The following is a 13,650-nucleotide window of genomic DNA, read 5'->3' as shown; positions in this document are numbered from 1 at the left end:
CTGCTCACTCACACAATATCTTAGAATAACAAACACAATAATACTAACAGAAAAAGTAAATAAATTCAGAAGGGATGGTGTTTCTTCCCAAAAGATGATTCTTTTTCTTTTTTAGCTTCTTTCTTCTGGTGGTGCTCATGGATGGAAAGTCCAACACTGCCCACTGCAATTGTTGCTGCAATCTCCTCTTTGATCTTGTGGTCGTGAGCATTCTCTGGGTCTTTCTTAGCCTTATGCTTCTCATGCTGGAAAAAAAAAAAATGTTTTAAAAGTAAAAAATATGAGCTTATTAATTACCTCCGAAATGGATCGATCACAAAGCATAACCTATATAAGCAATTTGAAGTCAAGAGAGAGTGGTTAATTAAGACGACTTAATTACCCGAGCAACAGTAACAGCGGCTATAGTACCCAGCTTGCTGACGTGCTCCAAGTGTTTGTGGTGTTTCACTTGTTTCTCATAGTCTTCCTTTGTCATTTCTCCGGCAGGTTTTTCCTCCTTATTGTGGTGGTGAAAGGGGTTGCTGTGGTGCTTCTTCTCCTCAGACATGATGGTGGGGGAGCAGAGATCGATAATAAGAAATTAAGGTGTTTCCCTTTGAAGAAATAGCAAAGCAAGATGACTAATAAGGAATAATATGAAGGTGCTCGTAGGCTGATTGTTGAAGAGATTATGGAATAAGGTCACCTTTTATAAGGTTTCAAATAGAGGGTTCCGAGCCAACTCAGCCAAGCCCGACGAGGTGGGCTTTTGTGGGGGAGGCGGCACTTACGATGAAAGAACCCATCCATAACGCGTATGAGGTAAGGGTCGACAGCTTCTTCATATGATTAAGGAATTGTGGAGAAAAATTCACACGTTGAATACAAAATTTACCCCGCGGTAAAGGTTTTTTAATGTTTTTTAGAAAGCTTTCCTTCACCAAGCACTGAAGGTGAAGGTTTACCACATCATCTTAGGACTTAGGTGGATTTTTATCTTCTCAGGTTTATAAATCTAGGGAATTTTTATCCTCTGCTGTCCGTTGTCTGCGTGGTCCTCTCACATGGGCGCAAAATAACGATTTAACCATCCCTCGGGCAGTGTGTTCGGCCAGGGTGGTTAAATCGTTATTTTGCACTCATGTGAGGGGACAACTGTCTGTTGTCCAGGTAGCAGACATTAGAGGATAGCGATTTCGATTCTAGGGGGTACTTACAAGAACTTATCTGAGAGGAGAAAAATCCCGGGGTGGGAGAATTACGATGGAAAAATATTGATGTGACACTTCAAAATCTCTTCCCAACCTTCTTTGATTATCCTGGCATGACAAACTTACAAAAGCTCAAATAACATCATTAAATGCTTTATTTGGTGATATGGTATTTCAAAATCACATTAAATTGGTGGGATTTTGATTACTATTCATGGAAAAAGTAATTTTACTTCAACATTTTCACCTAAACAAAACCTCACCAACATGTGGGTCTCATCTTCCCAACAATCTCACCCCACCTTCCCCTCTAAACAAACAAGTCTTGTAAGGTTTTAGAATATTCTTCAAAGTATCTTCTTGATACCCTCCCACAAGATGCTAACGTGGGCTCTCATTGGCTGTTGCACGCACGTAGCCCCTGCGCTCCTCAACAAAAAACACTCCCCCTAAAAATAAATAAATAACTTGTTTAGCAAATCAAATATGAAATGTGCATCTCTCTACAAATTATATCAGGACAAGTGGATATAACTTTTCTTCGAAAAGAGAATAATGTCCAAAACGTTATATATTATGTTTCCTCTTTCTACATACCCAAGGTTAATATTTGTATGTTCTTTTCAAGATTTTGTTGTTTAGAAAATTTTCTCTAGTGGCAGACGCGGAAAGAATCCATGTCACAAGCCTGGTGCATTAAGATGCTTTCAAATCAATTAAATAATTAATTATAGTATGACCTACAGGCAAGAGATCTCTATTTGGTCGCATGATGTCTACACAAGCGTCTGGGCCAATATGGGTGAGCACGTTTGAATATCTACCATCGGAGTAGAGGCGTCATCTCACGGTGCCCTATGAGAGGGCGTAGGAAACAGAAAACACCAACAAGTAGACATCTTTTTCCCATGACTTTAACATATATTACAAATTTAGTCATAAGAACTTATTTTCTATAAAAATAATCCTTCAACAATAATTTTTGTTTCTTGTAGTAACGTAAAGGCTTGGTAGTTGACTAGACTCATCTGCTTCGTTTCTAGAAGAAATTTGATTTTTTTTTAAAACCCTCCACAGTCCTATCAGGGAATTTTTTCAATGAATGAATGAATATTTTACCAAAGAGATTGACCAAGAATTGAAATAGTGAAGATCAACATGAATATACCCCCAGTACTTAAATATTTCCAAATCCCTAAGAAATATTCATTAATTCTATTTTGTGTCCATAAAGAATATGAACCGGTCTGGCATCTTTGGCATCCCTGGTACAGTTATCTCCAATCTTGAAAGAAATATTCACTTTGTTGATGTATGGGCCTTTGGCCCTTTGTTGTTTCCGTGAGTTGTAGTTGGGTTTTCTTGCCCGGCCCATGTGTGGCTGGGCTGCATATTGTTCCTCTTTTTGTTCTTTGTGAATAAAGCTTTTGATATTGCCAACCACATAATCCATAACACTAGGCTTATATAGGGCTGCAACAGAGTTGAGTTGGGCCGGACTTTTAAAACCCAAGTCCAATCTTGAATCCTCATAAGCTGGGCGCAGGCCAAGCCCAGCCCTGACTCAAGGTCTGAAAAATCAAACCATTATCCGGCCCAACCCTAATTCAGGGCCAGAAATTTCAAGCGCTAACCCGCCCTCAAGGCCAGGGTATCTCAGCCCAGACCCTGTTCGGGCCTAGGGCAAGCTCGGGTCGACGGGGCCAAACTTACACCCCTAGGCTTATATATGCATCTCAAACGAGTTCTTGCAGATCTAGTTCCAGCTGGTTCTTTATTGGTCTTTCAGTTCTAGATCCATTGGGAAATCCATCCCAGAGTTACCTTGTCCTCTTTATTAATCGGTTCTTAAATTTGACCCCAAAATTGTTTCACTTATTAATGCGACAGTCTGGTTCTAGTTTGTACCGATGGTTCCCAGCTCTAATCCCAAATTGACACCCATAGGTGCAGGGTGAGATCAGATCATGTCCTTGTACAAGTACCGTTCGATGCCCTCTAGGACCAGTCACACGGAAGCCACTCTTCCTATGGGTCCCACAGTGGATTCCATGTGACTTGCTCTAGAGGGCATTGGACGGTACTTGTACAAGGACATGATCCGCGCTCGTGCAGATCGTTTTATCATTTTATATTGAGTAAACTAAAGATTAAAAAAATGGTATTATGGGGGACATTAGAAAATTCGACAATGAACTTAATGAACTAGGCCTCTCCCCTCTCATTTCTCATTCAAGTGTACATATAGTATTGTTCCTCCACCAACAGTCGAGATCGATCTATGAGTTGTGTGAACCATCAAATGGAATTAATCCAATACATTCGTGAGTGAGTTGGATTCATCATGAACCGTGCCACATTCTAAGTCAATTTTGTATTCTCGGATGATAAAAATAATTATTTTTATCGCCTGAGAATGCATACCAAACACAACAATATGATTGTAACGATTAGAAATTGGGAGGGAATTATTTAGGGGAAAATATTTCTCTGTTAAATGTTATGGTCTTTTAACTAAAAAGAAAAACTAAAAATGTCAATCATGCCACCAGTACAATTGGTAAAAAGTTTCAAAATTATACTAAAGATACATTCATTAGTAAGGCCACAAAAAGAACCATCAATCAAATTGAAGAGTGAACCTCAATTTGATGATACTTATAACCCTGATCATATCTTACAGATCGAAAAGCAAATAAATTAAGGGGGGGGGGGGGTGGAGATCGAGAAGAACTAGGTAGCTAGAGAAATGAGTTTCAGAACAGATGGTGTTTCTTCCCGTAAGCTGATTCTTTTTGTTTTTTAGCTTCTTTCTTCTGATGGCGTTCATGGATAGCAAATCCAACACTGCCCACTGCAATTGTTGCTGCAATCTCCTCTTTGATTCTGTGGCTCTGAGCATGCTTTGGGTCTTTCTTTGCCATACGTTTCTCATGCTGAAAAACCCCAATATTTAATTAGAAAAAGGAAAATAACATCTTATATATATCTGAAGTGGAGAAAGAGAATAGTTGTTAGGACTACTTAATTACCAGAGCAAAAGTACCAGCGGCTACAGCACCTGCCTTGCCGAGGTGCTCTAAGTGCTCGTGATGTTTCACTTGTTTCTCGTACTCTTTCTTCGTCATTTCTTTTGTGGGATTTTCCTCCTTGTGGTGGTGAAAGTGGTGGTGCTTCTTCTCAGACATGGCGGTGAGGGGAGAGAGAAAGCAGGTGATTAGGAAAACGATCAATCAAAAAGGGACAAACCTGCAAGAACGATGGAGGAGACTATATAAGGTTTAAAATACAGGGAGCCCAAGCCAAGCACACAACGATCAAGCTAGGCCCTTGTGGGGAAGGCACAAACGATGCAAGAACGAAACCATGACGCGTAAGAGGTCGGGAGTAGGAATTGTGTTCTCCATCCGATTAAGGAATTATTGTAGAAAAAGTCCACAGGTTTTTAGATGAACAAAAAATTGACAAAATTTGCTACATCATCGAAATTACTCGGCTGATGAAGGTGATCGATCAGCTTTTTGCCTACTAGGGCTGACCGGGTTTGAACAAAGAAAAAAAAAAACACGAAATGGTGAAGATTGAGAAGGGAGAGAGAGAAGAGAAATACTGCATAGTAATTATTTTAGATATTTGGGGTGAATGATAAACAAAGAAGATGACATAATAATGATGGTGTATCAAAGAGATTTAACGTAAGTAGGATGAATTGGAGATGTGCATTTGGAGTGTTGTGTGATCTTTGTATTCCTTTAAACTTTAAAAGAAAATTCTATAGAACAATTGTATGATCGGTTATGTTATATGGGGCAGAATGTTGAGCAGTTAAGAAATGGCATTTTGATAAACTAAGTATTGCATAAATTAGGATGTTGAAATGGATGTGGGGCAAAACTAGGAAGGACTTAAAGTAAGGAATGAATGACCATATTAGGGTTGAGTTGGGAGTTGCCCTGATTCATGATAAGATCCATGAAAATCATTTGAGGTAGCATGACCATATTCAATAGAGGCTTTGGGATGCACCAGTACGAAGGAGTGATTTGATTCAGATTAAAGGATTAAAAAGAGTTAAAAATATGCCTAAAATGACCTTAGAAGAAGTAATGAGGAAAGACACATTTGGCCTAGTCTCAAGCACATCTTTGAATAAAGCTGACTGGAGAGCAAGGTTCTATGTAGCCGACCCCATTTAAGTAGGGTGTCGTTGAGGTATTGTCGTTGTTGTTGCACCATTTTCTTTACTTCGATTGTTTTTATTTCATCTTTGCAAGGACCCGTATAACCCACCCCATTTAGTTGGGATAAGGTTTTTTTGTTGTTGTTTGTGCTCGATTGTTGAATAGGGGTAAGGAGCTACAACGTAGATCTTCATCTCCCATCCAATGATTGTATGCATAGTCATACATCATGCATGGTCATTCCCTATATCTGAACACAAGAGTCGCACACCTCACATGATCAGGCAACATATTCTGTCTCATCAAATCATATATGAAATGTCTTTACAAATTAGGAAAAAGTGTCCCACAAGTACGCAAGCATATTATCACCCTCCCTCAAGATCAGGCTCCTCTCCAGCGGGCATCTAGCGGCTGGGCTGGCATGATCCACTCCCAGGCACACGTCCGGACGCACATCATGCATGCCAGCCCAGCCGTTGATGTTAACTGGGCACTCCCTGGGCGATGCGCTCGCTGGAGAGGAGCCCGATCCTCTCACTAATACTTTGATTTGGTGGTGGATATTTAAATACAATATCATGTATCATCCATGGAATCACATTTTATTATTATTAACAGAAAAAAAAAAAGAGAGGGAAAGAAAAGAAAAGACGAGATTTTCGAAGAGGAGAAGTCGGGGAAAGCGAGCGTCGCCTGCTGCTACATCATCCGACTGCCGACCGCTGCTTCCTGCAATCGCCGCTGACCGGTAACTTCTTCCTCTTCTTCCCGATGCGTACCTCCCTGAAACCCCTTGTTATTCTTTTTTTTCGTGCTGCTACTTCCCGATGTGTACCTGTTCGGCGTTTCCTCCCTGAATTCTCCCTCTGACATCTCCTCCCTGAAACTCTCCCTATGCTTCTCCATCTCCTCCGTGAAATTATCTCTCTGCTTCTCTCTCTCCCTCTCCCATCGCCTCACTGAAACTCTCTCTGTCAAGAACCAACGGCATTTCCTCCCTGAAACCCTCTCCCACATCTCCTCCCGTATGCTAGTACAGCTTCTGGGTTTGTACAGTTTGCACTGGGTTGTCCTCTCTTTCCTGTAGCACGAACACAAATGCAGAGGTTAACAGATTTTCCTCTCAGTATAACAATGATATGATTATGCTCATATGCTGCATCAAAAATCAAAATGAAAGCCATTTTAATGCAATATGATACAAATATGTAAAATTGCTAGTAATGACCTAAAATTAGAAAGTATCATATTGCATACTGAAAAATTTATCATATTGCATTGATATGGCTTTCTTTTTTATGCTTGATGAAGCATATGAGCATAATCATATATCATTGTTATAGTAGAAATATTTTAAAAAAAAAAAAAAATTGTCTCCTAAGCGCTTAGGCGGCCCTCCAACGCCTTGGGTCGCCTAGGTGCTCTGACAATTATATTAGATTTTAATAAGATGGTTGTGAAGTCTAGAGCATGTAGGTGAGAGCAAATCTGAACTGGCAAAGAATGATGTGGAGTGCTAGACTTGTTTAAATTCTAACATGCATATAGCATATTCTCCCTACTTCCCCCCCCCCCCCCCTTTTTCTTTTTTCTAGCTTGGTTTGGAAAAGTTGGTAGGAGCTACCAGAGAGCTCTCTGAAGGTATTGCTTGCATGCTGCTTTAGCTAGATAAATCAAGGATATTGTTGATACTGTGTGTATATTGAGTTTTGAAGTAGAGATTATACCATAGGACATGGTGTGGTGGTCAGATGGAATTTGGAGTACTTGGGAAGCTGGCCTGCAATAAGTGATTGGGTTGCTTCTTTGTGAGAACTTTTTATGGCATGGATTTGTTAAGATGTAAGCTTACAATAGTGATAAAACGACCACAGAGCTGAATCCAAAACCTCAATTTTCCTGTAAAATTCTAACAATATTGGAGCCTACAGTTTTGTGGAAATTGAAATATGGGGTTATGACCACAATTACCTGGAATTCTAATACCTCTCAAAGCTGATCAATCTGCACTGAATTTTTGTCTTGAGAACGAGATTTAGACAAGTTATTTATATCAACTTTATCTGTCAAAGATAATGCATAATTGCATATTAAGTTTTCACAAATTCTTGGATTTCAGAGCTTGCCTTAATATTTGTTTGAATTGTGAAGCTTTTTCTCAGTTTGTTGGCGTCCTAAGGGAGGTAGAGGTGAACCCCGGTGCTTTCAATGGGTGATTTCCTTAAACTTGATACGGACAAAGTCATTTCATATGGTGATGATCTCATAGAATGTTTAAAAAACAAAAGGGACCTCAATATGTTGAGACAATCTGTAGATGGAGTCCACATGCTTCAATCATCTTGTGAAACAGATTTCTCTGAGATTAAGAACTTACTGGAAGGTTTGTCCCCTTACTTTGTGTTCTTTGTTTCCTATCAATTTGTTTATTTATTTTTTGTATGGTATATAGACTCTAAACCAAATCCAATTGAAATTTTGCAAGTTAAAATATTATTAAACAATTTCGTAATGGCCTCTCTGCTCGAATCTTCCGAACAGTATTAGTTAGAAGGATTGTTTACTCACTTTAATACTCTTAAAAAAAGAACTAGGTTTCCTAAAATATACCCAGGTCCCTAAGACTGAAAAAGTTAACTAAATTTGTGTTCCTGTTAGTATCTAATATTTGGAGCTTATAGTCATGCCCATTACAAGATTCGTTATAAACAAAATCCCTTAACAAAATAATATGGAAAAAAAGGCTTTGTGTTCACTCCGTATTGCATCACATCTACTAATGCCCAGCGTGCGACCTTGCACTTGATTTTCTTATGACTTCGACAATATCAGAATATTGATCCTTAATAACCAAAATTCCTCTCCTTCCAGATGCACCAAAATGAACCAGAAAAAAAACTACTTTCAATATAAATTGGGTAATTTACACATACCACCCCTGAGGTTTAACGAAAGTATAATTTTACCCACCCAATTTTGGATAATTCTGCGTACCCCCCTGAGGTTTACAAACGTTAACACTTACACCCATTCCGTCAGTTTATAACAACATTAAAAATATGATGTGAACTGACAAAATTGCCCTTGCAAGAAAAGAGAAAAAAAAAACCTGCAACTCATCTTCCCCAAATCGTTTGGCGAAGATGAGTTGCAGGTATAGGAACACCATGGAATCCAAGATCTCTGAGAGATCTGTGACAGCTCTGAGATTCCAGATTCGTTAAAAAACACAATCTTCCCCAAATCAAAAGAAAAGAAAAAGGATAGGAGCCTAAACACCTATAACTTGTGTGTGTATTATGCTTTAAACTTTGCAGCTCAAACTGTTGTTTCACCTACCCTCTGTTAGCTTATAACCATTTCTTGCAATCAGGTTAGTTCCTATGTTTCTGCTATGACTGTTTTAGATCATTTTAATTATTTTCTAATTCATATTCCACCTGGCAGCTGGCACATCTGAAAAGTGTTTTTGTACTAGGCCTCTGCTTGACAAGTTCTTTTGTGCAGCAGAGTACCAGACAAGGATAACTGAGTGCAAGAAAAAGATAGATAATGCAAAATCTGAAGTTATTGCTGATGCAGATATTGACTCTCTTCAGAAAGAATTTCTAGAGGAACTTAATAAGGAGAATAAACTTCGGGAGGAGCTTAGATCAGTATTTGACTAGTTTATTTTTCTTTTCTTTTTTCAATTAAACTCTAAGATTCATGATTAGAAACACTGAAGCTATTGATTACTGATTCTCATTTTATATTAACACAATTGTCAGTGATGAGATGAGTAATCTGGAACATCAGAGGGTTTCCATTGAAGGACGAAAGCAAATACTGAAGAAGAGAAAGAAAGAAGAATTAAGGGCACAGTGAGTACCTGAAAAATAAGTTAATTATATGCTTTTTATTGGCTATCCTTTCATTGCTACAATCTTGTATTGGAATTTGTTTTCTTGTCCCAAAATGTGTGTACAAAATCAACTTGTCCTAGCTAACTATTGTTTCATTGTAAAAAAGTGCTCCCTCCATCCCACAATGACTGGCCTCTTCGAAAAATCCCAAATTTTAAGAGTGATTAATGAATTGAATACCCGATTAAATCCATTATTTCCCTCCTACTTATTTTTAATGTAGAAATTTTTTTCACTTTCCAAAACTTGAAATGTAGTAATAAATGACAAGGGATAATGTAGTGAATTTCATTTAAACCCAGTACTTGATCTGGATAGTCGACAAATAAATTGGGACCAACCGAAAGGAAAAGAGGGCAGTCATTGTGAGACTGGGATAACTTTCTATTGAGCGTGTTGAGACTAATAGTCTTTCTATGGTGATATCTACATATCTTAAATACGAATAAATTCTTATTCCATGGTTGTTTCTGCAATTAATTTGTATGTGATTAAACCCTAGTTTCTATTGTGAGATTAAAGAATGAATAGTTTATTAAATTCCAAACAAGGACAGAACCTCCTTTATTACACGAAGTCCCTCCTCTTTATAGTTCATTCTATTTTATCCCGAGCTTGTTTTAAGTTCTGCACTCGTCCTTTCCCTCTAATTTAATTTACTGATTGTCCCAATTGCAATTTATCTCTTCTAAACGGATCCTAAATTGTTCTGAATATTTACGAAATTGCCACTTTTCATTGTAATTGAGTTTTCCATTATTTTAGTGGGCCCATAACCAAATTTAGGGTTTCGGTGCATTACTAGGTTACAGTAGTTTCTTGTTCCTCCTAGTCATAGAATTGTATTGATTGCTTAATGGACAGTTTTAAGTATTTAACAGCCTTAGGCTTTATACAACATCATCATCATCATTATCATCAACAACAACAACAACTCAGCCTTGTCCAACTAAATGGGGTCGGCTACATGGATCCTTGCCCTCCAATCAGCTCCATTCGAGGTCATACTTGATACAAGGCCTAAGCTATGCATGTCTTTCCTCACCACTTCTCCCAAGGTCATTTTAGGTTTACCCATGGGTCTTTTAGTTCCTTCAATTTGAATCAAATCATTCCTCCGTACTGGAGCTTCCAAAGGCTTCCGTTGAACATGGCTATTCACCTCAAACAACTTTCTCGTAGCTTATCATGTATGAGAGCTACTCCCAAATCAGCTCTAATATGATCATTCTTTACTTTATCCTTCCTAGTTTTGCCACTCATCCATCTCAACATCCTCATCTCAGCAACAGTGAATTTATCCATGTGATGTTTCTTAATTGCCCAACATTCCGCACCAACATCCTTGTCTCAGCCTTAGGCTTTATTTACATAAATAATTGCAGATGGATGTGTTGGGGTTTCATGTTTGTTGATGTCTGTTCGCTACTCTGCGTTGTCAAGCTTGTCCTCTAGTTATGTTAAATGCTATGGTGCTTGGAGAACTTGGAAAAGATAATTCAAAAATTGGTTTAAAAAGTCAACGGTGAAAGCTAAAGTACTTGAACTTTGTGGTCACATAAGGGACTCTTGCATTCAGGAAATTTTGATGTTACCCTGCCTTGCAATCATTGTGATCATTCTGATAATCACCTAGCACAGTGACCAATTTTATGTTTGCACCAACAACAGCCAGTTGATTAAACTATGTTTTGTTGTTTTGATCTTATCTTTGATCATCACAAACCTGTTTGCTGATTTGTTTCCTGTGTTCGTCTTTCCTTTTAATGCATTTTTTGAAACATTATCTCACTTTTTTGTTTAGTGATAGAAAGTCAGACAGCATTGGGGATGCTAAAAGAAATTATTTTGATTACACAGGATGGAGCTCTCTATGTATGCATCAGTGACAAAGATTATCCCAGATCTGACTAACGAAACACAAATTTCTGGCCGTATCCTTTTCTCTGAGCAGCTAATGTGGTGCCTTAAAATTAGCTAATCTGCTCGTTATCTTCTTGTTGCTTTGTTTATTTGTGATTCAGATGAGCTTGTGTTATTATCTGGCAATTGCTTATCCTTGAAACCGATCTACAGAAATTGTGGATAGGGAAAAGGAGATGGTTAAGAAGTTTGATTTTGATCCATCGAAGGTATCCCCCTTTGAGATGTGTAACGACTTTTGGAAAATGATTAATAATATGTAAGAGGAGGTCGACTGCATCCTCTTATGATGATACATGTAATGTGGTAGCAGTTTATAACTTCATATATATATATATATATATATATATATATATATATATATATATATATATATATGTATGTATGTATGTATATCGGAACGGAAACCCTATAGAAAAAAGTTGGAGAGGGTGGTTGTAGATCACCAGTGGAAAGCCGGACGAAATTCGGCAGATCCCCACAAGCGATGATGCAGGGGCGGATATATATATATATTAATCTTGTATGTTCTATTTCGTGATGTAAATACTCCAAAGAGAATGTTGTTCATGTTTGTTTTCCTCTCTTTTTTCACCCCCTCCCTAAGTGAATGTTGTTCTTGTTTGCATTCCTGCTCTCTAAGGAATGCAGTTCTATCATTTAAATGGTTGAAAAGTCTTGAGTATTGCTATTTCCATTGCATGTCTATGAACCTAATGTTTCCCCACCTTTGATGCATATTATGGCCTTAATCAGACTGGGTATTCGTATCAATAAAAAATATCACCGAATCCCTGAATTGTGTCCAGTTATTAAGTGTGCAAATGCATAAAACTGAAAAAGGCTTAAACTTTTGTGCTCTACAGTCCTATGAAAGTTCAGTTTTAAAGACATTGATTATTTGAAAGCACGGGGATTTAGTTCACGGTATTTGATTAGGTATCCGCCGATTTCAAAACCAATACTATTATGTATCGTCTGTACCGTGCTGGATTAGATGATTTTACCGTTCTAAGATTTTGATACCATTTTCTTTACTATATTGCCACCCAAAATGTTGTGACACCGATAATCTGTGGGCAGGCCTTGGTGCAACAGTAAAGGTTGTTCCATTGTAATCAATTGGTCACTGATTTAAGTCTAGAAACAGCCTCTGTGAAAGCAGGGATAAGGCTGTGTACATTATGATCCTGCCCAGACCCAGAAGTTGCAGGAGCCTCAAAGCACTCACTGGGTACTCCCTTGGATGATCTGTTGCCGATTTGGATTCCTAAATCCATGTGCACCAGGCCCGTTGGGTTGAGTTTTCACCGCGATTTAGGATCACCTTCATCTGTTCAGGGTAAAAATATTAAAATTTTAGAAGGATATCTTGTAGAACATATGCAAACCCCTAGTCTGGAAACAGCCTCTATGAAAGCAGGAATAAGACTGTATACATTATGACCCTCCCCAGACCCAGCAGTGGCGGGAGCCTCAGAGCACTCACTGGGTACTACTCCCTTTGATGATCTGTTGCCGATTTGGATTCCTGAATCCATGTGCGCCAGGCGCGTTGGGTTGAGTTTTCACCGCGATATAGGATCACCCTCATCTGTTCAGGGTAAAAACATTAAAATTTTAGAAGGGTATTTTGTAGAACATATGCGAACCCCTACCTTAAGATGGTGTGGTAAAAGGAAAATTTTCTCCTTTATTTTTTCTATATAACTTACGAGAGTTTCTCTAGATGGAACGTCCACCACAGAATCTGTGAATTGTCCACGTAGTTCAACTACATGGAAGGATTGATGCCTCAGTTCTGATCATTGGTTCTTGAGCATTGGCCTTTTCCTGTTTTAATTTCAATTATTCATTTCTATTCAAAAAAATTTATTTTTCTATTTTATAGTTTATTTTTGTACTTGACCATCAATTGGGCTAAATTTACTTGTGACTTTGTCAAGTCTATATATTTGAGTTTCACTTGATCTGCCACATGATAGATATCTGGCATTTATAAATTTCATGTTACAATTGTCGTCCAGATAAAGTGCTCCCTAATTTTATACCTTACCACTGATCAAGGTATAAATAATGTCAATAAAAAAAAGTTAAATATTTTAAACCCAAAGTTAATATTCCGAAATTTCTGTTGATATTTCACCTACCTGAAATTTCTAGTATCATCTATATCCTCTATGAACTGTTCTCCAGTCCAGCAGGTCTCGAGGGTTTCTCTAGGAACACAAACATATTTGCCTTCTGGTAGATTGGAAAGAGATGGAATTTTGTACAAAAGTGGACCCAAGGGTCTCAAATGTCAAGTTTTAACCAACAAAAAGCTTGCCCAATGGCAGTAGAATGTTATGACTCTGGAAACCTAATGATAAAACATAACTTTTCTATAAAGAAATGAATGGGTTGAAATACAAGACAAATGTTCAGGAAAAAAAAGAAGGGGGG

The 13,650-nt window shown here is 38.1% G+C and overlaps 3 protein-coding genes across 4 annotated transcripts; 1 reads left to right on the top strand and 2 right to left on the bottom strand.

The window, feature by feature from the left end:
* Nucleotides 1-54: 54 nt before the first annotated feature.
* LOC122664091 (abscisic stress-ripening protein 3-like) lies at nucleotides 55-563 on the bottom strand. The gene is made up of 2 exons (XM_043859781.1): nucleotides 383-563; nucleotides 55-245 (listed from the first exon to the last, which is right to left on the bottom strand). Exons 1-2 carry the CDS (start codon nucleotides 548-550, stop codon nucleotides 66-68), a joined length of 348 nt encoding a protein of 115 aa, XP_043715716.1. The 5' UTR covers nucleotides 551-563; the 3' UTR covers nucleotides 55-65.
* A 3,377-nt stretch (nucleotides 564-3,940) lies between these two features.
* On the bottom strand, nucleotides 3,941-4,414 carry LOC122664122 (abscisic stress-ripening protein 3-like). The gene is made up of 2 exons (XM_043859827.1): nucleotides 4,226-4,414; nucleotides 3,941-4,129 (listed from the first exon to the last, which is right to left on the bottom strand). The coding sequence occupies exons 1-2, from the start codon at nucleotides 4,379-4,381 to the stop codon at nucleotides 3,950-3,952; spliced, it is 336 nt and encodes a 111-aa protein (XP_043715762.1). The 5' UTR covers nucleotides 4,382-4,414; the 3' UTR covers nucleotides 3,941-3,949.
* A 2,888-nt stretch (nucleotides 4,415-7,302) lies between these two features.
* LOC122649201 (kinetochore protein SPC24 homolog) lies at nucleotides 7,303-11,371 on the top strand. Of its 2 annotated transcripts, none has more exons than XM_043842582.1 (4): nucleotides 7,303-7,760; nucleotides 8,885-9,029; nucleotides 9,139-9,240; nucleotides 11,143-11,371. In XM_043842582.1, exons 1-4 carry the CDS (start codon nucleotides 7,586-7,588, stop codon nucleotides 11,261-11,263), a joined length of 543 nt encoding a protein of 180 aa, XP_043698517.1. In that variant the 5' UTR covers nucleotides 7,303-7,585; the 3' UTR covers nucleotides 11,264-11,371. The 2 variants fall into 2 exon arrangements, with proteins under 2 accessions (XP_043698517.1, XP_043698518.1); XM_043842583.1 differs by having other exon boundaries at nucleotides 7,464-7,760; nucleotides 8,888-9,029.
* Nucleotides 11,372-13,650: the final 2,279 nt, after the last annotated feature.

Source organism: Telopea speciosissima, chromosome 1 (genome assembly GCF_018873765.1).
Source record: "Telopea speciosissima isolate NSW1024214 ecotype Mountain lineage chromosome 1, Tspe_v1, whole genome shotgun sequence".
Taxonomy (NCBI): Eukaryota; Viridiplantae; Streptophyta; class Magnoliopsida; order Proteales; family Proteaceae; genus Telopea; species Telopea speciosissima.
Note: the sequence above shows the minus strand (reverse complement) of the source record. Positions and strands in the feature narration are given on the sequence as shown.

What these genes read in the sequence shown, in the direction of transcription:
- LOC122664091 (XM_043859781.1), bottom strand. Translation starts at nt 550, where the DNA reads ATGTCTGAGGAGAAGAAGCACCACAGCAACCCCTTTCACCACCACAAT. An exon ending in CCGCTGTTACTGTTGCTCGG is followed by an intron (nt 246 to 382) that starts GTAATTAAGTCG and finishes TTTTTTTTCCAG; the next exon opens with CATGAGAAGCATAAGGCTAA.
- LOC122664122 (XM_043859827.1), bottom strand. Translation starts at nt 4,381, where the DNA reads ATGTCTGAGAAGAAGCACCACCACTTTCACCACCACAAGGAGGAAAAT. An exon ending in CCGCTGGTACTTTTGCTCTG is followed by an intron (nt 4,130 to 4,225) that starts GTAATTAAGTAG and finishes GGGGTTTTTCAG; the next exon opens with CATGAGAAACGTATGGCAAA.
- LOC122649201 (XM_043842582.1), top strand. Translation starts at nt 7,586, where the DNA reads ATGGGTGATTTCCTTAAACTTGATACGGACAAAGTCATTTCATATGGT. An exon ending in GATTAAGAACTTACTGGAAG is followed by an intron (nt 7,761 to 8,884) that starts GTTTGTCCCCTT and finishes TCTTTTGTGCAG; the next exon opens with CAGAGTACCAGACAAGGATA. An exon ending in AAACTTCGGGAGGAGCTTAG is followed by an intron (nt 9,030 to 9,138) that starts ATCAGTATTTGA and finishes TTATATTAACAC; the next exon opens with AATTGTCAGTGATGAGATGA.